Source organism: Salmo salar, chromosome ssa18, assembly GCF_905237065.1.
Source record: "Salmo salar chromosome ssa18, Ssal_v3.1, whole genome shotgun sequence".
In the NCBI taxonomy this organism is placed as follows: domain Eukaryota; kingdom Metazoa; phylum Chordata; class Actinopteri; order Salmoniformes; family Salmonidae; genus Salmo; species Salmo salar.
Genome location: NC_059459.1, coordinates 42,984,731 through 43,010,235, shown reverse-complemented (window position 1 = coordinate 43,010,235; position 25,505 = coordinate 42,984,731). Strand labels below are relative to the sequence as shown.

At 44.5% G+C, this 25,505-nt stretch overlaps 1 protein-coding gene across 1 annotated transcript in view; it reads right to left on the bottom strand.

Annotated features, from left to right (window-relative positions):
* Positions 1-25,505, bottom strand: part of LOC106594219 (C-terminal-binding protein 2) — a 360,185-nt gene that overhangs the window by 247,201 nt on the left and 87,479 nt on the right. Inside the window, exon 2 of the mRNA XM_045701166.1 lies at positions 8,883-9,438. Within this exon, the coding sequence (XP_045557122.1) occupies positions 8,883-8,940 (58 nt within the window). The 5' untranslated portion in view covers positions 8,941-9,438. The remainder of the gene's footprint in view (positions 1-8,882; positions 9,439-25,505) is intronic.

Sequence of the window (25,505 nt, the reverse complement as noted above, 5' to 3'; positions counted from 1 at the left end):
TGTCTGTCTGTCTGTCTGTCTGTCTGTCTGTCTACTGACAAGACCCTCTGTCTGTCTGTCTGTCTGTCTGTCTGTCTGTCTGTCTGTCTGTCTGTCTGTCTGTCTGTCTGTCTGTCTGTCTGTCTGTCTGTCTGTCTGTAGGTAATAATCCTGTCTTTAGGTAATACTCCTGTCTGTCTGTAGGTAATACTCCTGTCTTTAGGTAATACTCCTGTCTGTCTGTCCCCTACCACACTGCCAGCACACTGCTTCCCATCGTAGAAACACCTGTTACTGTGTACACACACACACACACACACACACACACACGCTTAGAGCCTCTATCCAGCCCCCAGAACTAGTCCAACAGTCTGATTAGTCGTATTACAGTTGATTGATGCTCCTGCTGGGTGAGAAGGTTTAGAGACGTCCTGGAGATCAATGACTGACTGTTCAGTTACCACGAGTGGTACTGACCAGAACCGAGCCATTCATCCCTATGAAACTCCACCTGCAGACCCACTGGGTCCTGTTCCATCTATCAGAACCATTCATACCTATGAAACTCCACCTGCAGACCCACTGGGTCCTATTCCATCTATCAGAACCATTCATACCTATGAAACTCCACCTGCAGACCCACTGGGTCCTGTTCCATCTATCAGAACCATTCATCCCTATGAAACTCCACCTGCAGACCCACTGGGTCCTGTTCCATCTATCAGAACCATTCATCCCTATGAAACTCCACCTGCAGACCCACTGGGTCCTGTTCCATCTATCAGAACCATTCATCCCTATGAAACTCCACCTGCAGACCCACTGGGTCCTGTTCCATCTATCAGACCCATTCATCTCTATGAAACTCCACCTGCAGACCCACTGGGTCCTGTTCCATGTAACAGAACCATTCATCCCTATGAAACTCCACCTGCAGACCCACTGGGTCCTGTTCCATCTAACAGAACCATTCATCCCTATGAAACTCCACCTGGAGACCCACTGGGTCCTGTTCCATCTATCAGAACCATTCATCCCTATGAAACTCCACCTGCAGACCCACTGGGTCCCGTTCCATCTAACAGAACCATTCATCCCTATGAAACTCCACCTGCAGACCCACTGGGTCCTGTTCCATCTAACAGAACCATTCATCCCTATGAAACTCCACCTGGAGACCCACTGGGTCCTGTTCCATCTATCAGAACCATTCATCCCTATGAAACTCCACCTGCAGACCCACTGGGTCCCGTTCCATCTAACAGAACCATTCATCCCTATGAAACTCCACCTGCAGACCCACTGGGTCCCGTTCCATCTAACAGAACCATTCATCCCTATGAAACTCCACCCGCAGACCAACTGGGTCCTGTTCCATGTAACAGAACCATTCATCCCTATGAAACTCCACCTGCAGACCCACTGGGTCCTGTTCCATCTATCAGAACCATTCATCCCTATGAAACTCCACCTGCAGACCCACTGGGTCCTGTTCCATGTACTCTCCAGTGGATTGGTTGGTTGGGGTTCCTGGACTATAAACGCTCCTCTCTGAGGTGGGTTGTAGGATGTACACCATGTGTTCATCGTGTCACGCAGTACACAACACTGAAGCTGTTACATCACTGTTCTATTAAACCAGTTCAACACTGTTCTATTAAACCAGTACAACACTGTTCTATTAAACCAGTACAACACTGTTCTATTAAACCAGTTCAACACTGTTCTATTAAACCAGTACATCACTGTTCTATTAAACCAGTACATCACTGTTCTATTAAACCAGTACAACACTGTTCTATTAAACCAGTTCAACACTGTTCTATTAAACCAGTACAACACTGTTCTATTAAACCAGTTCAACACTGTTCTATTAAACCAGTTCAACACTGTTCTATTAAACCAGTTCAACACTGTTCAATTAAACCAGTTCAACGCTGTTCTATTAAACCAGTACAACGCTGTTCTATTAAACCAGTTCAACGCTGTTCTAGTAAACCAGTTCAACGCTGTTCTATTAAACCAATACAACGCTGTTCAATTAAACCAATACAACACTGTTCAATTAAACCAATACAACACTGTTCTATTAAACCAGTTCAACACTGTTCTATTAAACCAGTACAACACTGTTCTATTAAACCAGTTCAACACTGTTCTATTAAACCAGTTCAACACTGTTCTATTAAACCAGTTCAACACTGTTCTATTAAACCAGTTCAACACTGTTCTATTAAACCAGTTCAACACTGTTCTATTAAACCAGTACAACACTGTTCTGTTAAACCAGTTCAACATTGTTCTACTAAACCAGTACAACTGTACTATTAAACCTGTATGTTGTCAGTGGGTAACAGACCTTCTCTCTTAATTGTCCAGTATTGCATGTCTGTTTCTGACACACACACACACACACACACACACACACACACACACACACACACACACACACACACACACACACACACACACACACACTAGTGTGCTTGCTGTCTGGATGAGGACCCAGCAGCTTAATAAGCCTCTCAGGGGAAGAATTCCTGGCCCCCTGCAGAATCCCTGGCCCCCTGTAGAATCCCTGGCCCCCTGCAGAACCCCTGGTCCCCTGCAGAATCCCTGGCCCCCCTGCAGAATCTCTGGCCCCCCTGCAGAATCTCTGGCCCCCCTGCAGAATCCCTGGCCCACCTGCAGAATCCCTGGCCCACCTGCAGAATCCCTGGCCCACCTGCAGAATCCCTGGCCCACCTGTAGATCCCTGGCCCCCTGCAGAATCCCTGGCCCCCTGCAGAATCCCTGGCCCCCTGTAGGATCCCTGGCCCCCTGCAGAATCCCTGGCCCCCTGCAGAATCCCTGTTGACCTGCAGAATCCCTGGCGACCTGCAGAATCCCTGGCCCCCTGTAGAATCCCTGGCCCACTGTAGAATCCCTGGCCCACTGTAGAATCCCTGTCCCACTGTTGAATCCCTGGCCCACTGTTGAATCCCTGGCCCACTGTTGAATCCCTGGCCCTCTGCAGATCCCTGGCCCACTGTTGAATCCCTGGCCCCCTGCAGAATCCCTGGCCCACTGTAGAATCCCTGGCCCACTGTAGAATCCCTGGCCCACTGTTGAATCCCTGGCCCACTGTTGAATCCCTGGCCCTCTGCAGAACCCTGGCCCCCTGCAGAATCCCTGGCCCCCTGTAGAATCCCTGCCCCCCGCAGGAACCCTGGCCCCCTGCAGGATCCCTGGCCCCCTGCAGGAACCCTGGCCCCCTGCAGGATCCCTGGCTCCCTGTAGAATCCCTGGCCCCCTGTAGAATCCCTGGCCCCTGTAGAAGAACTGCCCCCCTGCAGAATCCCTGGCCCCCTGCAGAACCTCCTGGCCCCCTGCAGAAACCCTGGCCCCCTGCAGAAACCCCTGGCCCCCTGCAGAACACCTGGCCCCCTGCAGAACCCCTGGCCCCCTGCAGAACCCCTGCCCCCCTGCAGAATCCCTGGCCCCCTGTAGAATTCATGGCCCCTGACAGCACAGTCGGGGTCTCCCTCTCCTCCCTACTGCAGAGAAAAGGCATCTCAGCACAGCGTCTGTTTATTACGCTGTCCGTGCTGAAACTGCAACATCATTTCAGTCATTTAGTTTCTGACTGAAAAGTTTTTTACCGAAATCCCTAATTTGTTTAGGAAAAACATTCCCTATACCCTCAACCCTCTGCTCTCTTTACGCGGAATATGTAAGCATCGCATACATGTGACCAATAGGGCCTGACCTATAGCCTATCGTATCCTATCAAATGAGTTAGAACAATATCTGAACACAGTAATGTCGATGGCTAAATTGGATGTGGAGGACGTGAAAAAGAAACTGGAAACGGGTGAATGTTTCCCGGTTGCTCAGGAGGGAAAGGGGAAGTCGTAGAAACTACAGGAGATCCAGAGAAAGGAGGGTACAGGAGCAGGCGTACTGGGAGGATTATATGAATCAAACAGTTAGATTACAATATGATTATTCTGCCTGACCATCTGGAACAGTGTAAACAACACTAAATGAAGAAGTGTACCAGAGAGTCTGCTCTAACCGTAAACAAAAGGAGAAATAGAAAGGTTTTATTACAGCAGACTGAAAACAGTTGTATTAGTGAATTGCGGTTTATTTATTGTTCAGGCTAATTATTCAAAGCTCCTTATGTTATTACATTTTTAAACTAAAATGCTTGATTGTATTTCAAAGCATGAATGTCTCGTTTGCTGTGTGATGGCATGAATTAATGAATGATTGATTGATTGATTGATACAGTAGCCTAAATATTGAAATACAGGCCTAACGAAGTTACGGTATTAAGACTAAACAGGATGTGGCCTTACGCCTACAGCTCCATGATGGTTATACAAGGCTTCTACACTAAGTCTACTAATGATAATGACATGGTGGTTATACAAGGCTGCTATACTAAGTCTACTAACGATAATGACATGGTGGTTATACAAGGCTGCTACACTAAGTCTACTAATGATAATGACATGGTGGTTATACAAGGCTGCTACACTAAGTCTACTAATGATAATGACATGGTGGTTATACAAGGCTGCTACACTAAGTCTACTAATGATAATGACATGGTGGTTATACAAGGCTGCTACACTAAGTCTACTAATGATAATGACATGATGGTTAAACAAGGCTGCTACACTAAGTCTACTAATGATAATGACATGATGGTTAAACAAGGCTGCTATACTAAGTCTACTAATGATAATGACATGGTGGTTATACAAGGCTGCTACACTAAGTCTACTAATGATAATGACATGGTGGTTAAACAAGGCTGCTACACTAAGTCTACTAATGATAATGACATGGTGGTTATACAAGGCTGCTACACTAAGTCTACTAATGATAATGACATGGTGGTTATACAAGGCTGCTACACTAAGTATACTAATGATAATGACATGGTGGTTATACAAGGCTGCTACACTAAGTCTACTAATGATAATGACATGGTGGTTATACAAGGCTGCTATACTAAGTCTACTAACGATAATGACATGGTGGTTATACAAGGCTGCTACACTAAGTCTACTAATGATAATGACATGGTGGTTATACAAGGCTGCTACACTAAGTCTACTAATGATAATGACATGGTGGTTATACAAGGCTGCTACACTAAGTCTACTAATGATAATGACATGGTGGTTATACAAGGCTGCTATACTAAGTCTACTAATGATAATGACATGGTGGTTATACAAGGCTGCTACACTAAGTCTACTAACGATAATGACATGGTGGTTATACAAGGCTGCTACACTAAGTCTACTAATGATAATGACATGGTGGTTATACAAGGCTGCTACACTAAGTCTACTAACGATAATGACATGGTGGTTATACAAGGCTGCTACACTAAGTCTAATAACAATAATGACATGGTGGTTATACAAGGCTGCTACACTAAGTCTACTAACGATAATGACATGGTGGTTATACAAGGCTGCTACACTAAGTCTACTAACGATAATGACATGGTGGTTATACAAGGCTGCTACACTAAGTCTACTAACGATAATGACATGGTGGTTATACAAGGCTGCTACACTAAGTCTAATAACGATAATGACATGGTGGTTATACAAGGCTGCTACACTAAGTCTAATAACAATAATGACATGGTGGTTAAACAAGGCTGCTACACTAAGTCTACTAATGATAATGACATGACTTATTATAATATTTGTAATAATAACAATAAGAAGGGGATCCAGATAAAGGAGGAAACAGGAGCCAGAGCTGTGTGCATATTATGTGTGACAAACAGGTGCTGTTAGATTACAATATGATAATTCTGCCTGTTTGGAACAGTGTAAACAACACTAAATCAGTTATCAGTTATACCAGTATCTTCTAATGGAAAAAACAAATGGTAAAGCCTTTATTATCAAATCACATTTATTTATATAGCCCTTCTTACATCAGCTGATATCTCAAAGTGCTGTACAGAAACCCAGCCTAAAACCCCAAACAGCAAGCAATGCAGGTGTAGAAGCACGGTGGCTAGGAAAAACTCCCTAGAAAGGCCAGAACCTAGGAAGAAACCTAGAGAGGAACCAGGCTATGAGGGGTGGCCAGTCCTCTTCTGGCTGTGCCGGGTGGAGATTATGACAGCACATGGCCAAGATGTTCAAATGTGCATAGATGACCAGCATGGTCAAATAATAATAATCCCAGTTGTCGATTTAATTTGAATTTGATTTGATAAAGCCTTTATTACAGCATAGCAAAAGATTAAAAACAGACAAATCAGTGAAATTGCTTTATACAACATTTTTGCCATTGCATGAGGCTTGGTGCTGATGGAATCACTAGGCTGTTAAACAAACAGTCAACCAGGCAACAGAAGCAGGATCTGTCTTATTGCTGTAGATAGATATGGATCATTTATAAAGCCAGGCACATTTAACAGTTAGGCTATTGATTATAAACCTAATTAAGATAGAGTTTAATCTCTCCTCAATTTTCTTAGACAATTAGGCTAAGCCCTATCAGCATGTGACTAGTATTACTAGAGAACGTTTGGTTATGTAATTATTACCCCAGAACGTCCATTATTCCAGAGGACGATTCGGACGGGATTAGGTTTTTTTTCCCCCCAAACTGCCCCCTGTAATTATTTAACTTTTTCCCCCCTATAAATTGACAGTTATGATGGAAGCCTGGAGGTTTTTTTTCTAGGAGTGAAGATATTTCAACAAGTCCAGCTGATAACATGGCTACACTCATCAATCCAGCTTGGTTCTCATGTTTCTAAACCAAACCATGTTCAGTATAGTGTTGTCATTATATTTTTAGCGACCCGCAGTAGACGTCCTAAATCCCCACCGACTACATGGGTTCATCCCTAAACAGCTGTGATTCTAACGACCAACCAAACACTCTGACAGGGTCTGATTCAAAAGGCTGATCTCTCTCTCTCTCTCTCTCTCTCTCTCTCTCTCTCTCTCTCTCTCTCTCTCTCTCTCTCTCTCTCTCTCTCTCTCTCTCTCTCTCTCTCTCTCTCTCTCTCTCTCTCTCTCTCTCTCTCTCTCTCTCTCTCTCTCTCTCTCTCTCTCTCTCTTACCATTAAGTCAGTGTTACGACTACCATAGGACATACTGAGGCTGAGCTACAGACTGTGGCAGTATTCTCATCCAGATTAATGTTGAGAGGTTAAGGTTAACCTCCAGATTAATGTTGAGAGATTAACCTCCAGATAAATGTTGAGAAGTTAACCTCCAGATAAATGTTGAGAGGTTAAGGTTAACCTCCAGATTAATGTTGAGAGATTAAGGTTAACATCCAGATAAATGTTGAGAGGTTAAGGTTAACCTCAAGGTTAATGTTGAGAGGTTAAGGTTAACCTCCAGATAAATGTTGAGAGGTTAACATCCAGATAAATATTGAGAGTTTAAGGTTAACATCCAGATAAATGTTGAGAGGTTAACATCCAGATAAATATTGAGAGGTTATTAACATCCAGATGAATGTTGAGAGATTAAGGTTAACATCCAGATGAATGTTGAGAGGTTAACCTCCAGATAAATGTTGAGCGGTTAAGGTTAACCTCCAGATAAATGTTGAGAGGTTAACCTCCAGATAAATGTTGAGAGGTTAAGGTTAACCTCCAGATAAATGTTGAAAGGTTAAGGTTAACCTCCAGATAAATGTTGAGAGGTTAACATCCAGATAAATGTTGAGAGGTTAACCTCCAGATACATGTTGAGAGGTTAACCTCCAGATAAATGTTGAGAGGTTAACCTCCAGATAAATGTTGAGAGGTTAACCTCCAGATAAATGTTGAGAGGTTAACCTCCAGATAAATGTTGAGAGGTTAACCTCCAGATACATGTTGAGAGGTTAACCTCCAGATACATGTTGAGAGGTTAACCTCCAGATACATGTTGAGAGGTTAACCTCCAGATACATGTTGAGAGGTTAACCTCCAGATAAATATTGAGAGGTTAACCTCCAGATAAATGTTGAGAGGTTAAGGTTAACCTCCAGATTAATGTTGAGAGATTAAGGTTAACATCCAGATAAATGTTGAGAGGTTAAGGTTAACCTCAAGGTTAATGTTGAGAGGTTAACCTCCAGATTAATGTTGAGAGGTTAAGGTTAACCTCCAGATAAATGTTGAGAGGTTAACATCCAGATAAATGTTGAGAGGTTAACATCCAGATAAATGTTGAGAGGTTAACATCCAGATAAATATTGAGAGTTTAAGGTTAACATCCAGATAAATGTTGAGAGGTTAACATCCAGATAAATATTGAGAGGTTAAGGTTAACATCCAGATAAATGTTGAGAGATTAAGGTTAACATCCAGATGAATGTTGAGAGGTTAACCTCCAGATAAATGTTGAGCGGTTAAGGTTAACCTCCAGATAAATGTTGAGAGGTTAACATCCAGATAAATGTTGAGAGGTTAAGGTTAACCTCCAGATAAATGTTGAGAGGTTAACATCCAGATAAATGTTGAGAGGTTAACATTCAGATAAATGTTGAGAGGTTAACCTCCAGATAAATGTTGAGAGGTTAACATGCAGATAAATGTTGAGAGGTTAACCTCCAGATAAATGTTGAGAGGTTAAGGTTAACCTCCAGATTAATGTTGAGAGGTTAACCTCCAGATAAATGTTGAGAGGTTAAGGTTAACCTCCAGATTAATGTTGAGAGGTTAAGGTTAACATTTCATACTTGAATCGCTGACATGTGCCGCAGGCCAGGAGAAGATTCTAGCAGTTTATAGTCATTGATTATCAATCAATAGGTCTTTGGTTGATACCAGTGGGAATGGTGGGGAGTTAGAGAAACAGAGAGAAAGAGAGATAGAGAGAGAGAGAGATTGCGGAAGGAGAGTGATGGAGAGAGAGATCCTTCCTTACCTTCACAGATCCTGTCTAGTCTCTGTCTCTTCACTTTGTGTTTGTCTGTCAGAGCCATGTCTGTGCGTCTGTCTGTCTGTCTGTTATCACGGAGGCCCTCTCCTCCTCTGCCAGTGATGGGGGGCCCTCTCCGCCTCTGCCAGTGATGGGTGGCCCTCCCCTCCTCTGCCAGTGATGGGGGGGCCCTCTCCTCCTCTGCCAGTGATGGGGGGCCCTCTCCTCCTCTGCCAGTGATGGGTGGCACGGGGGCCCTCTCCTCCTCTGCCAGTGATGGGTGGCACGGGGGCCCTCTCCTCCTCTGCCAGTGATGGGTGGCACTGGGGCCCTCTCCTCCTCTGCCAGTGATGGGTGGCACGGGGGCCTTCTCCTCCTCTGCCAGTGATGGGTGGCACGGGGGCCCTCTCCTCCTCTGCCAGTGATGGGTGGCACGGGGGCCCTCTCCTCCTCTGCCAGTGATGGGTGGCACCGCAGCCAGAAAGACACAGGGATGGGGGAACCTAGCTACTGTAGCACATGGTTAACAGTCCTCCCCGGGGCACACCGCCTCGACACACACCTGCAACACAACACAACACAACACACTGGGTTAAACACACCGTCTTGAAACACCTGCAAAGTAATTAGGGACGCCATGATACCAGTATCGCAATATTTTATCCGTGGGAAAAACAATTTAGTCCTTTAATAACCTGCTGTATGTAAAATACTGCGTGTTATAGCTTGGAAAATAAATCCATGTGACTCTGGATGACAACATAACGATGTTTGTTTCCAACATTAAGGATGTTTTCATAAAGAAGTTTAATCCATATTGTGTTTTGTTTCATTTTCCAGGATACTAACGACTATCATCAAACAACACACAGCAGATCAGAAACACAGAGCTCTTTCTACCTCAACCCTATGTGGCAGTACGAAGGAGCTAGCTCTACCTCAACCCTGTGTGGCAGTACGAAGGAGCTAGCTCTACCTCAACCCTGTGTGGCAGTACGAAGGAGCTAGCTCTACCTCAACCCTGTGTGGCAGTACGAAGGAGCTAGCTCTACCTCAACCCTGTGTGGCAGTACGAAGGAGCTAGCTCTACCTCAACCCTGTGTGGCAGTACGAAGGAGCTAGCTGATATAACCTGCCTGCGTTAAAGTGCCTCCATGTCCTCAACGTGTTAACCTGCCTGCGTTAAAGTGCCTCCATGTCCTCAATGTGTTAACCTGCCTGCGTTAAAGTGCCTCCATGTCCTCAACGTGTTAACCTGCCTGCGTTAAAGTGCCTCCATGTCCTCAACGTGTTAACCTGCCTGTGTTAAAGTGCCTCCATGTCCTCAATGTGTTAACCTGCCTGCGTTAAAGTGCCTCCATGTCCTCAACGTGTTAACCTGCCTGCGTTAAAGTGCCTCCATGTCCTCAACGTGTTAACCTGCCTGCGTTAAAGTGCCTCCATGTCCTCAACGTGTTAACCTGCCTGCGTTAAAGTGCCTCCATGTCCTCAATGTGTTAACCTGCCTGCATTAAAGTGCCTCCATGTCCTCAACGTGTTAACCTGCCTGCGTTAAAGTGCCTCCATGTCCTCAACGTGTTAACCTGCCTGCGTTAAAGTGCCTCCATGTCCTCTACGTGTTAACCTGCCTGCGTTAAAGTGCCTCCATCTCCTCAACGAGTCAATTTTTAGAAGTGTTGATGATAGGACGACATGACAGAGCTCACCTCTGGCTACTGACCCAGAGGTGAGCTCTATATATACACACACAGGTAACTGACAAAATAAAAGAAACACTTGAGTAAATGAGGGGATAAAGTATATTGAAAGCAGGTGCTTCCACACAGGTGAGGTTCCGGGGGAATCATTAACAAGCATTTAACATCCCATCATGCTTAGGGTCAAGTATTAATATGCCCAGTTGTCCGTTATGTTGAACTACCACGGCAACAAGGAAGAGATCACAGTGACGTTGGTCTCAAAAGGGACACGGGGGGGTTTAAAGGGGTGTGTGTATCAGTCAACACATCTCAACCCGTATGAACCCGTATGGGAGATTCTGGAGCCGGCGCCTGAGACGGCGTTGTCCCACCGTCATCAACAGAACACTAAATGATGGAATTTCTCATGGAAGAATGACATCACAATAGAGTTCCAGACACCTGTAGAATCTATGTCAAGGTGGATTGAAGCTGTTCTGGCTGCTGGTGGCCCAACGCCTTATTAAGACACTTTATGTTGGTGTTTCCTTCATTTTGTCAGTTACCTGTAGATACAGACGTAAGCCTATAAGTTGTGGTATCAGTCAGTCAGACAGACAGCCAGCCAGCCAGCCAGTCAGCCAGTCATCCAGCCAGCCAGTCAGCCAGACATCCAGTCATCCAGCCAGCCAGCCAGTCAGCCAGTCAGACAGACAGCCAGTCATCCAGCCAGCCAGCCAGCCAGCCAGACATCCAGCCAGCCAGCCAGCCAGTCATCCAGCCAGCCAGCCAGCCAGCCAGACATCCAGTCAGCCAGACATCCAGCCAGCCAGTCAGCCAGCCAGCCAGTCAGCCAGACATCCAGTCAGCCAGCCAGTCATCCAGTCATCCAGCCAGCCAGACATCCAGTCATCCAGCCAGCCAGTCATCCAGTCATCCAGCCAGCCAGTCAGCCAGACACCCAGTCAGCCAGACATCCAGTCATCCAGCCAGCCAGACATCCAGTCATCCAGCCAGCCAGTCCACTGTTGCAAGAGACTACCCCAGGACCAACACTGTAATGACACCTTACAGCCATTAGACGGCAGTAAAACCTATTCACACATCAGCAGCACATTAACCTGCTCTGTTTCACTGAAGAAGAAGAACTCTGGGACTCCACTAGAGCCAGTCAAGAACAACTGATCAATTAGACCATGTCTCCAAACCACACCTGATTCATATTGAATCAATGAAAAACACACATGATTCACATTGAATCAATGAAAAACCCACAGTTGATTCCCTTCCATAAACGGTGTTTCAGAATGGGCTCATCAATTATTGGCCTTCTGCCAGTCCTGTCAAGGGCCTTGGGGTAGGATTTGTTTGATACCCCAGGAACCAGCGATGCCAAGAGGGAGACCCAGGGAGGAGCTCTCCACCTCCTTATCTTCTTCTCTCTCTCTCTCCTTCCCCCTCCTCTCTCCCTCAGGCTCTAAGGATGGGAACAGAGAGGGCCTCTAAGAGGGTTTATCTCCAACGGTAACAAAATAATAATGTTTAAAAACCTATACACAGGCCTACCTGGTAAAACAGACACAGCCAAACCATGTGTTGTCATGGAAACCTTAGCAGCAATGTTGTGTTTCACAACAGCAATAACATTAATTAAAACAAAGAGAGCAGCAGAGAGAGAGAGAGAGAGAGAGAGAGACAGCCTATCACAGAGAGAGAGACAGCCTATCACAGAGAGAGAGACAGCCTATCACAGAGAGAGAGACAGCCTATCACAGTGAGAGAGACAGCCTATCACAGAGAGAGAGCCAGCCAGCCCATCACAGAGACAGCCTATCACAGAGGCAGAGAGCCAGACAGCCTATCACAGAGACAGAGAGAGAGAGACAGCCTATTACAGAGACAGAGAGCCAGACAGCCTATCACAGAGACAGAGAGCCAGACAGCCTATCACAGAGACAGAGAGAGAGAGAGAGAGAGAGAGAGACAGCCTATTACAGAGACAGAGAGCCAGACAGCCTATCACAGAGACAGAGAGAGAGAGACAGCCTATTACAGAGACAGAGAGCCAGACAGCCTATCACAGAGACAGAGAGCCAGACAGCCTATCACAGAGACAGAGAGCCAGACAGCCTATCACAGAGACAGAGAGCCAGACAGCCTATCACAGAGACAGAGACAGAGAGAGAGAGAGACAGCCTATTACAGAGACAGAGAGCCAGACAGCCTATCACAGAGACAGAGAGCCAGACAGCCTATTACAGAGACAGAGCCAGACAGCCAGACAGCCTATCACAGAGACAGACAGCCAGACAGCCTATCACAGAGACAGAGAGCCAGACAGCCTATCACAGAGACAGAGAGAGAGAGAGAGAGAGAGAGAGACAGCCTATCACAGAGACAGAGAGAGAGAGAGAGCCAGACAGCCTATCACAGAGACAGACAGCCAGACAGCCTATCACAGAGACAGACAGCCTATCACAGAGACAGAGACAGACAGCCAGACAGCCTATCACAGAGACAGAGACAGACAGCCAGACAGCCTATCACAGAGACAGAGACAGACAGCCAGACAGCCTATCACAGAGACAGAGAGAGAGAGAGACAGCCTATTACAGAGACAGAGAGCCAGACAGCCTATCACAGAGACAGAAAGAGAGACAGCCTATCACAGAGAGAGAGACAGCCCATCACAGAGACAGAGAGCCAGACAGCCTATCACAGAGACAGAGAGACAGCCTATCACAGAGACAGAGAAAGAGAGACAGCCCATCACAGAGACAGAGATCCAGACAGCCTATCACAGAGACAGAGAGCCAGACAGCCTATCACAGAGAGAGAGAGAGCCAGACAGCCTATCACAGAGACAGCCCATCACAGAGACAGAGAGAGAGAGAGACAGCCTATCACAGAGACAGAGAGCCAGACAGCCTATCACAGAGACAGAGAGCCAGACAGCCTATCACAGAGACAGAGAGCCAGACAGCCTATCACAGAGACAGCCCATCACAGAGACAGAGACAGACAGCCTATCACAGAGACAGCCCATCACAGAGACAGAGAGAGAGAGAGACAGCCTATTACAGAGACAGAGAGCCAGACAGCCTATCACAGAGACAGAGAGCCAGACAGCCTATCACAGAGACAGAGAGCCAGACAGCCTATCACAGAGACAGAGAGCCAGACAGCCTATCGCAGAGCCAGAGAGCCAGACAGCCCATCACAGAGACAGAGAGCCAGACAGCCTATCGCAGAGACAGAGAGCCAGACAGCCTATCACAGAGACAGAGAGCCAGACAGCCTATCACAGAGACAGAGAGCCAGACAGCCTATCGCAGAGACAGAGAGCCAGACAGCCCATCACAGAGAGAGAGAGCCAGACAGCCCATCACAGAGAGAGAGAGCCAGACAGCCTATCACAGAGACAGAGATCCAGACAGCCTATCACAGAGACAGAGATCCAGACAGCCCATCACAGAGACAGAGAGCCAGACAGCCTATCGCAGAGACAGAGAGCCAGACAGCCCATCACAGAGACAGAGAGCCAGACAGCCTATCACAGAGACAGAGAGCCAGACAGCCTATCACAGACAGAGAGAGAGCCAGACAGTCCATCACAGATATGGATTCCTACATTAACTGAACGTCTGGGTCCGGCTGCCTCACAGATGTTTCTCTTCCTCTGAGCTGTGGTGTTTGAGTGTTTGGTGTGCAGGGCTCTGTCCTAACTTATTTCCTTGATTCTGTCCTTGGTCTTTTCTATGCTGGAGGGTTAATGCACTATTTGTTTTAGCGGTATCCACAGGTTTTGTTTCAAAGTTAGGGTGGAAGAGGACAGAGTTTTAGTTTCCTGGTGTTTGGAAGGTGTGGTGTGTGTGATGGCTTCTCAGCCAAGCATGGAGGAGACGCTGTCGTTACGGTGTTGATTCAGGTGTGTTCCTGAGAATGGAGTTAAGGTGGAGGAGACACTGTCGATACGGTGTTGATTCAGGTGTGTTCCTGAGAATGGAGTTAAGGTGGAGGAGACGCTGTCGATACGGTGTTGATTCAGGTGTGTTCCTGAGAATGGAGTTAAGGTGGAGGAGACGCTGTCGTTACGGTGTTGATTCAGGTGTGTTCCTGAGAATGGAGTTAAGGTGGAGGAGACGCTGTCGATACGGTGTTGATTCAGGTGTGTTCCTGAGAATGGAGTTAAGGTGGAGGAGACGCTGTCGATACGGTGTTGATTCAGGTGTGTTCCTGAGAATGGAGTTAAGGTGGAGGAGACGCTGTCGTTACGGTGTTGATTCAGGTGTGTTCCTGAGAATGGAGTTAAGGTGGAGGAGACGCTGTCGATACGGTGTTGATTCAGGTGTGTTCCTGAGAATGGAGTTAAGGTGGAGGAGACGCTGTCGATACGGTGTTGATTCAGGTGTGTTCCTGAGAATGGAGTTAAGGTGGAGGAGGTTCTGCTCACGGTCGGTGAACAGGTAGGAGGTGAATTTATACATTCTGCTTCTAGAATGAACAAAGCTGTGGTGGTGTTCATGAAAAGAGCAAATTTGGTTGGTAGGCTAATTGCTAGCGGAATATTTGTAAGGGGTGTGTTGGTGCCAGTTTCACCTCTCTCAACTCCTTCGACCAGGGTGGTAGTCGCAAATTTACCTCCGTTTATTACGGATGATCAAATCAGGAAAGAGCTGAGTGGTTTTGGTAAGTTTGCTAGCGGTTTTCGGGTACTGTCGGCAGGTTTTCAGGCAGATGCCGTTAAGCACATTGTTTCATTCCGGAGGCAAGAATTCATGTTTCATGTTTCTGAATAACAATGAGCAACAGCTAAATGTGCATTTTAAAGTTTCAGCGGTATAACAAAACAGACTGTTCCCATCTTCAGTTTCAGCAGTATAACAAAACAGACTGTCCCCATCCTGTTTCAGCAGTATAACAAAACAGACTGTTACCATCCTCAGTTTCAGCAGCATAACAAAACAGACTGTTCCCATCCTGTTTCAGCAGTATAACAAAACAGACTGTCCCCATTATCAGTTTCAGCAGTATAACAAAACAGACTGTTCCCATCCTCTGTTTCAGCAGTATAACAAAACAGACTGTTCCCATCCTGTTTCAGCAGTATAACAAAACAGACTGTTCCCATCCTGTTTCAGCAGTATAACAAAACAGACTGTTCCCATCCTCTGTTTCAGCAGTATAACAAAACAGACTGTCCCCATCCTGTTTCAGCAGTATAACAAAACAGACTGTCCCCATCCTGTTTCAGCAGTATAACAAAACAGACTGTCCCCATCCTGTTTCAGCAGTATAACAAAACAGACTGTTCCCATCCTCAGTTTCAGCAGTATAACAAAACAGACTGTCCCCATCCTGTTTCAGCGGTATAACAAAACAGACTGTCCCCATCCTGTTTCAGCGGTATAACAAAACAGACTGTCCCCATCCTGTTTCAGCAGTATAACAAAACAGACTGTTCCCATCCTCAGTTTCAGCAGTATAACAAAACAGACTGTTCCCATCCTCTGTTTCAGCAGTATAACAAAACAGACTTCCCATCCTCAGTTTCAGCAGTATAACAAAACAGACTGTTCCCATCCTCAGATTCAGCAGTATAACAAAACAGACTGTTCCCATCCTCAGTTTCAGCAGTATAACAAAACAGACTGTTCCCATCCTCAGTTTCAGCAGTATAACAAAACAGACTCTTCCCATCCTGTTTCAGCGGGATAACAAAACAGACTGTTCCCATCCTCAGCTTCAGCAGTATAATAAAACAGACTGTTCCCATCCTCAGTTTCAGCAGTATAACAAAACAGACTGTCCCCATTCTGTTTCAGCAGTATAACAAAACAGACTGTCCCCATCCTGTTTCAGCAGTATAACAAAACAGACTGTCCCCATCCTGTTTCAGCAGTATAACAGAACAGACTGTTCCCATCCTCAGTTTCAGCGGTATAACAAAACAGACTGTTCCCATCCTCAGTTTCAGCGGTATAACAAAACAGACTGTCCCCATCCTGTTTCAGCAGTATAACAAAACAGACTGTCCCCATCCTGTTTCAGCAGTATAACAGAACAGACTGTTCCCATCCTCAGTTTCAGCGGTATAACAAAACAGACTGTTCCCATCCTCAGTTTCAGCGGTATAACAAAACAGACTGTCCCCATCCTGTTTCAGCAGTATAACAGAACAGACTGTTCCCATCCTCAGTTTCAGCGGTATAACAAAACAGACTGTTCCCATCCTCAGTTTCAGCGGTATAACAAAACAGACTGTCCCCATCCTGTTTCAGCAGTATAACAGAACAGACTGTTCCCATTCTGTTTCAGCAGTATAACAAAACAGACTGTTCCCATCCTCAGTTTCAGCAGTATAACAAAAGAGACTGTTCCCATCCTCAGTTTCAGCAGTATAACAAAAGAGACTGTTCCCATCCTCAGTTTCAGCAGTATAACAAAACAGACTGTTCCCATCCTCAGTTTCAGCAGTATAACAAAACAGACTGTTCCCATCATCTGTTTCAGCAGTATAACAAAACAGACTTCCCATCCTCAGTTTCAGCAGTATAACAAAACAGACTGTTCCCATTCTCAGTTTCAGCAGTATAACAAAACAGACTGTTCCCATCCTCAGTTTCAGCAGTATAACAAAACAGACTGTTCCCATCCTCAGTTTCAGCAGTATAACAAAAGAGACTGTTCCCATCCTCAGTTTCAGCAGTATAACAAAACAGACTGTTCCCATCCTGTTTCAGCAGTATAACAAAACAGACTGTTCCCATTCTTAGTTTCAACAGTATAACAAAACAGACTGTTCCCATTCTGTTTCAGCAGTATAACAAAACAGACTGTTCCCATCCTCAGTTTCAGCAGTATAACAAAAGAGACTGTTCCCATCCTCAGTTTCAGCAGTATAACAAAACAGACTGTTCCCATCCTGTTTCAGCAGTATAACAAAACAGACTGTTCCCATCCTCAGTTTCAGCAGTATAACAAAACAGACTGTTCCCATCCTGTTTCAGCGGTATAACAAAACAGACTGTTCCCATCCTGTTTCAGCGGTATAACAAAACAGACTGTCCCCATCCTGTTTCAGCAGTATAACAAAACAGACTGTTCCCATCCTCAGTTTCAGCAGTATAACAAAACAGACTGTTCCCATCCTGTTTCAGCGGTATAACAAAACAGACTGTTCCCATCCTGTTTCAGCAGTATAACAAAACAGACTGTTCCCAGTATTGAGTGACACCCACATGAACTGTTTTAAACTCCTTGACTGTACTATACAATGAATAGAACCTTGCTTTCCTGGCTGGCTTGACGTGGACTGAAATAAGTGCCGCTACCCATTTTGGGTGCCGTTACTGTTTATATTCAGCTGCTGGAAACTCTGCAATACTTTTGATTTAATGTTCTGTAAGAGGAACAGGAAGCAGTAGAAAATTCCATGTGCCGAGACTCCGTTCCGGTGAGTAGAACATTCCATGTGCCGAGACTCCGTTCCGGAGAGTAGAACATTCCATGTACTGGTACTCCGTTCAGGAGAGTAGAACATTCCATGTACTGGTACTCCGTTCCGGAGAGTAGAACATTCCATGTACTGGTACTCCGTTCCGGAGAGTAGAACATTCCATGTGCTGGTACTCCGTTCCGGAGAGTAGAACATTCCATGTGCTGGTACTCCGTTCCGGAGAGTAGAACATTCCATGTGCTGGTACTCCGTTCCGGAGAGTAGAACATTCCATGTGCTGGTACTCTGTTCCGGAGAGTAGAACATTCCATGTACTGGTACTCCGTTCCGGAGAGTAGAACATTCCATGTGCTGGTACTCCGTTCCGGAGAGTAGAACATTCCATGTACTGGTACTCCGTTCCGGTGAGTAGAACATTCCATGTGCTGAGACTCCGTTCAGGAGAGTAGAACATTCCACGTGCTGGTACTCCGTTCCGGAGAGCTACTGCTCAAGAAAAGCACTGTGTTCATTCTGAAATAGCTGTGTAACAAGACCTGGAAACGTGGCAATGTGAGACTACATTAAATATAATATCTAGATGTCTATCTAGCTGCTGTATGGTCTGTCTCAACCTAGATAACACAACACTTTGACCTGCAGGGTGAGACATACACCCCCTAGCTGCTGTATGGTCTGTCTCAACCTAGATAACACAACACTTTGACCTGCAGGGTGAGACATACACCCCCTAGCTGCTGTATGGTCTGTCTCAACCTAGATAACACAACACTTTGACCTGCAGGGTGAGACATACACCCCCTAGCTGCTGTATGGACTGTCTCGACCTAGATAACACAACACTTTGACCTACAGGGTGAGACATACACCCCCTAGCTGCTGTATGGACTGTCTCAACCTAGATAACACAACACTTTGACCTGCAGGGTGAGACATACACCCCCTAGCTGCTGTATGGTCTGTCTCAACCTAGATAACACAACACTTTGACCTGCAGGGTGAGACATACACCCCCTAGCTGCTGTATGGACTGTCTCAACCTAGATAACACAACACTTTGACCTGCAGGGTGAAACAAAACAAAGGAAAACTGAATGAATTTACTAAAACATCTTGTAATATGATGAACAACTGAGATAACGTTGCCGTAGTTTAATCCATCTTCTCTCCCTCCACTGGAACAGAGACAGAGAGAGAGAGAGAGAGAGAGAGAGAGAGGGGGCAGAGAGAGAGAGAGGAGGGAGGAGAGAGAGAGAGAGAGAGAGCGAGAGAGAGAGAGAGGAGGGAGGAGAGAGAGAGAGAGAGAGAGCGAGAGAGAGAGAGAGAGGGGGCAGAGAGAGAGGGCAGAGAGAGAGAGAGAGAGAGAGAGAGAGAGGGGGCAGAGAGAGAGAGAGAGAGAGAGAGAGAGAGAGAGAGAGAGTAACATAACTGCCTTCCAAGTGATTAATATGCTCTTCTTTAATAAGAGTATAATTTGTTTTGTTTAGCTGATATAGAGACGTCCGTCAGGGTCTAATTACTAGACTGATTACAGACTTTATTAGGATGTGTTGCTACGCCATAGGAGGGAGGAGTGATACATACACACAGAAGAGGATCTCTCACTGTCACAGATCCATTAATGGTAACAATTACGAAAGACTGGAATGAGCTGGTGACCCCTGACCTCAGACAACTGGAATCAGAAGGATTTGATTAAAACACAATAAATTGACGTTTATAAAGGAGAGTAAAGCAGATCTTTGGGGGGGATGAGATAGAAGCAATGACAGTGTAGAAGACTGACTCACAGAGATAAAAGTGTGTGTGTATGTGGACTACAGTTGTTGGTGAGAATGAATAATTTAAAAGGTCATGGCACCGGCCTGCTGTGCAGCGTCTAACACACACACACCCCCAAACAGAACGACCTCCCCTCATCATTTGGGGGAGAAACCCTCTCCCAAACAGAACGACCTCCCCTCATCATTTGTGGGAGAAACCCACTCCCTGAAACACACAGTTATAGTTTGTGAACTAATTGAGTAAATCAATGATTAATATCCTGACATTAAGCCTAAGGAGTCTGTTTCTAAGTTTTAACCCAAATGGCACCCTATTCCCTACACAGTGCACTACTACTGATCAGAGCCCTATGGGTATAGTCATAGTCAAAAGTAGTGCACTATATAGGGAATAGGGTCCCATTTAGGACACTACCCTAAGTGAACTATTTCCTGTGGTGGTGGGGGAGTGGAATAGGCTGCTGTGCCTCGGGTGTGTGTGTGTGTGTGTGTGTGTGTGTGTGTGTGGTGCCTGGGGCATCATGTTGCTGAAGTGGTGACTTCTGTTCTGCTTTCACACTGTTGGACATCAAGATATTCCAAGAGGAAATATATAAATGGCGAAAGATATGCTGTTTACTGAATACCATTTCATATCTGGTGAGCTTCCAGTTATTCGGGGAAAATATTATCCCAAATGTCTAAATGTCTCAAGGTAAAATCTATGTGGCCAGTTTCCTGGACACAGATTAAGCCTAGAACGAGACTAAAAAGTTTATTTCTTCTGTGTCCGAGAAACTGGTCCATGCTGTATACCATTTACTGGTTACCATAGTAATCCCTATCAAAAGTGAACAGCAATCTACTGATCAGATGTTCATCTGGGATGGTATTCATAAAGAAAAGCTGTGGCTCTCTGTAACTGATGGTATTCATAAAGAAAAGCTGTGTGTCTCTGTAACTGATGGTATTCATAAAGAAAAGCTGTGTGTCTCTGTAACTGATGGTATTCATAAAGAAAAGCTGTGTGTCTCTGTAACTGATGGTATTCATAAAGAAAAGCTGTGGCTCTCTGTAACTGATGGTATTCATAAAGAAAAGCTGTGTGTCTCTGTAACTGATGGTATTCATAAAGAAAAGCTGTGTGTCTCTGTAACTGATGGTATTCATAAAGAAAAGCTGTGTGTCTCTGTAACTGATGGTATTCATAAAGAAAAGCTGTGGCTCTCTGTAACTGATGGTATTCATAAAGAAAAGCTGTGTGTCTCTGTAACTGATGGTATTCATAAAGAAAAGCTGTGGCTCTCTGTAACTGATGGTATTCATAAAGAAAAGCTGTGTGTCTCTGTAACTGATGGTATTCATAAAGAAAAGCTGTGTGTCTCTGTAACTGATGGTATTCATAAAGAAAAGCTGTGTGTCTCTGTAACTGATGGTATTCATAAAGAAAAGCTGTGTGTCTCTGTAACTGATGGTATTCATAAAGAAAAGCTGTGTGTCTCTGTAACTGATGGTATTCATAAAGAAAAGCTGTGGCTCTCTGTAACTGATGGTATTCATAAAGAAAAGCTGTGTGTCTCTGTAACTGATGGTATTCATAAAGAAAAGCTGTGTGTCTCTGTAACTGATGGTATTCATAAAGAAAAGCTGTGGCTCTCTGTAACTGATGGTATTCATAAAGAAAAGCTGTGGCTCTCTGTAACTGATGGTATTCATAAAGAAAAGCTGTGGCTCTCTGTAACTGATGGTATTCATAAAGAAAAGCTGTGTGTCTCTGTAACTGATGGTATTCATAAAGAAAAGCTGTGGCTCTCTGTAACTGATGGTATCCATAAAGAAAAGCTGTGTGTCTCTGTAACTGATGGTATTCATAAAGAAAAGCTGTGTGTCTCTGTAACTGATGGTATTCATAAAGAAAAGCTGTGGCTCTCTGTAACTGATGGTATTCATAAAGAAAAGCTGTGGCTCTCTGTAACTGATGGTATTCATAAAGAAAAGCTGTGGCTCTCTGTAACTGATGGTATTCATAAAGAAAAGCTGTGGCTCTCTGTAACTGATGGTATTCATAAAGAAAAGCTGTGTGTCTCTGTAACTGATGGTATTCATAAAGAAAAGCTGTGTGTCTCTGTAACTGATGGTATTCATAAAGAAAAGCTGTGGCTCTCTGTAACTGATGGTATTCATAAAGAAAAGCTGTGGCTCTCTGTAACTGATGGTATTCATAATGAAAAGCTGTGTGTCTCTGTAACTGATGGTATTCATAAAGAAAAGCTGTGGCTCTCTGTAACTGATGGTATCCATAAAGAAAAGCTGTGTGTCTCTGTAACTGATGGTATTCATAAAGAAAAGCTGTGTGTCTCTGTAACTGATGGTATTCATAAAGAAAAGCTGTGGCTCTCTGTAACTGATGGTATTCATAAAGAAAAGCTGTGGCTCTCTGTAACTGATGGTATTCATAAAGAAAAGCTGTGGCTCTCTGTAACTGATGGTATTCATAAAGAAAAGCTGTGGCTCTCTGTAACTGATGGTATTCATAAAGAAAAGTTGTGGCTCTCTGTAACTGATGGTATTCATAAAGAAAAGCTGTGGCTCTCTGTAACTGATGGTATTCATAAAGAAAAGCTGTGGCTCTCTGTAACTGATGGTATTCATAAAGAAAAGCTGTGGCTCTCTGTAACTGATGGTATTCATAAAGAAAAGCTGTGGCTCTCTGTAACTGATGGTATTCATAAAGAAAAGCTGTGGCTCTCTGTAACTGATGGTATTCATAAAGAAAAGCTGTGGCTCTCTGTAACTGATGGTATCCATAAAGAAAAGCTGTGGCTCTCTGTAACTGATGGTATTCATAAAGAAAAGTTGTGTCTCTGTAACTGATGGTATCCATAAAGAAAAGCTGTGTTTCTGTAACTGATGGTATTCATAAAGAAAAGCTGTGGCTCTCTGTAACTGATGGTATCCATAAAGAAAAGTTGTGTCTCTGTAACTGATGGTATTCATAAAGAAAAGCTGTGTGTTTCTGTAACTGATGGTATCCATAAAGAAAAGCTGTGTGTCTCTGTAACTGATGGTATCCATAAAGAAAAGCTGTGTGTCTCTGTAACTGATGGTATTCATAAAGAAAAGCTGTGTGTCTCTGTAACTGATGGTATTCATAAAGAAAAGCTGTGTGTTTCTGTAACTGATGGTATTCATAAAGAAAAGCTGTGTGTTTCTGTAACTGATGGTATTCATGAAGAAAAGCTGTGTGTTTCTGTAACTGATGGTATTCATAAAGAAAAGCTGTGTGTTTCTGTAACGGATGGTATCCATAAAGAAAAGCTGTGGCTCTCTGTAACTGATGGTATTCATAAAGAAAAGCTGTGGCTCTCTGTAACTGATGGTATCCATAAAGAAAAGTTGTGTCTCTGTAACTGATGGTATTCATAAAGAAAAGCTGTGTGTTTCTGTAACTGATGGTATCCATAAAGAAAAGCTGTGTGTCTCTGTAACTGATGGTATCCATAAAGAAAAGCTGTGTGTCTCTGTAACTGATGGTATTCATAAAGAAAAGCTGTGTGTCTCTGTAACTGATGGTATTCATAAAGAAAAGCTGTGTGTTTCTGTAACTGATGGTATTCATAAAGAAAAGCTGTGTGTTTCTGTAACTGATGGTATTCATGAAGAAAAGCTGTGTGTTTCTGTAACTGATGGTATTCATAAAGAAAAGCTGTGTGTTTCTGTAACGGATGGTATTCATAAAGAAAAGCTGTGTGTCTCTGTAACTGATGGTATCCATAAAGAAAAGTTGTGTCTCTGTAACTGATGGTATCCATAAAGAAAAGCTGTGTTTCTGTAACTGATGGTATTCATAAAGAAAAGCTGTGTGTTTCTGTAACGGATGGTATTCATAAAGAAAAGCTGTGTGTTTTTGTAACTGATGGTATTCATAAAGAAAAGCTGTGTGTCTCTGTAACTGATGATATCCATAAAGAAAAGCTGTGTGTCTCTGTAACTGATGGCATTCATAAATAAAAGCTGTGTGTCTCTGTAACTGATGGTATCCATAAATAAAAGCTGTGTTTCTGTAACTGATGGTATTCATAAAGAAAAGCTGTGTGTCTCTGTAACTGATGGTATTCATAAAGAAAAGCTGTGTGTTTCTGTAACTGATGGTATTCATAAAGAAAAGCTGTGTGTCTCTGTAACTGATGGTATTCATAAAGAAAAGCTGTGTGTCTCTGTAACTGATGGCATTCATAAAGAAAAGCTGTGTGTTTCTGTAACTGATGGTATCCACAAAGAAAAGCTGTGTCTCTGTAACGGATGGTATTCATAAAGAAATGCTGTGTGTTTCTGTAACTGATTGTATTCATAAAGAAAACCATGTTGTTCCTCTGGAGACCATTAGAACCATGTTGTTCCACACAATACACCATTTTTCAGACGTTTTTTTTTTTTTGCAAATTTGTTTTAAAAAAAAAAACGGAAATACCTTCTTTACGTATGTCACGAATCCCACCGAAGGTGGCTCCCCTGCCTGCTCGGGCGGCGCTCGGCGGTCGTCGTCACCGGCCTACTAGCCGCCGCTGATCCCTTTTTCCTTTTCGTTTGGTATGTCTTATTGTTTGCACCTGTTCCCCATTTGTGTCTCTTGATTTATGGTTATTTAAGCCTGTTTAGCCCGCCCAGGTTTGTGCGGGATTATTTTCGTCAGAGTGTTTTTGTTGTTGGATGTGCTGGCGATCTGCTTGTGTTGTTTTGTATGCGTAATGTGGACCCGTTGTTATTTGGGCACTTCGCTATTCACGCCGGTTGTTGGCGTCGACCGTTTTTTTGTATTAAGGAATAAACACATTTTTCCTTACCTCTGCTCTCTGCGCCTGACTCCTACCACCACTCCTAGAAATCGCTGACAACGGAAGTATTCAGACCCTTTGCTATGAGACTCCAAATTGAGCTCAGGTGCATCCTGTTTCCCTTGATCATCCTTGAGATGTTTATACAACTTGATTGGAGTCCACCTGTGGTAAATTCAATTGATTGGACATGATTTGGAAAGGCACCCACCTGTCTATATAAGGTCCCATAGTTGACAGAGCATGTCAGAGCAAAAACCAAGCCTTGAGGTCGAAGGAATTGTCTGTAGAGCTCCGAGACAGGATTGTGTCAAGGCACAGATCTGGGGATGGGTACCAAAACATTTCTGCAGCATTGAAGGTTCCCAAGAACAGTGGCCTCCATCATTCTTAAATGGAAGATGTTTGGAACCATCAAGACTCTTCCTAGAGCTGGCCGCCCAGCCAAACTGAGCAATCGGGGGAGAAGGACCTTAGACCAAGAAACCGATGGTCACTCTGACAGAGCTCTAGAGTTCCTCTGTGGAGATGGGAGAACCTTCCAGAATGACAACCATCTCTGCAGCACTCCACCAATTAGGCCTTTATAGTAGAGTTGCAAGACAGAACCCACTCCTCAGTAAAAAACTCCAAGCGGGCTGTCATGTGTTTGCCAAAAGGCATCTAAAGGACTCTCAGACCATCAGAAAGATTCTCTGGTCTGATGAAACCAAGATTGAACTTGGTCTGAATGCCAAATGTCACGTCTGGAGGAAACCTGGCACCATCCCTACGGTGAAGCATGGTGGTGGCAGAATCATGCTGTGGGGATGTTTTTCAGTGGCAGGGACTGGGAGACTAGTCAGGATCGAGGGAAAGATGGATGGAACAAAGTACAGAGAGATCCTTGATGA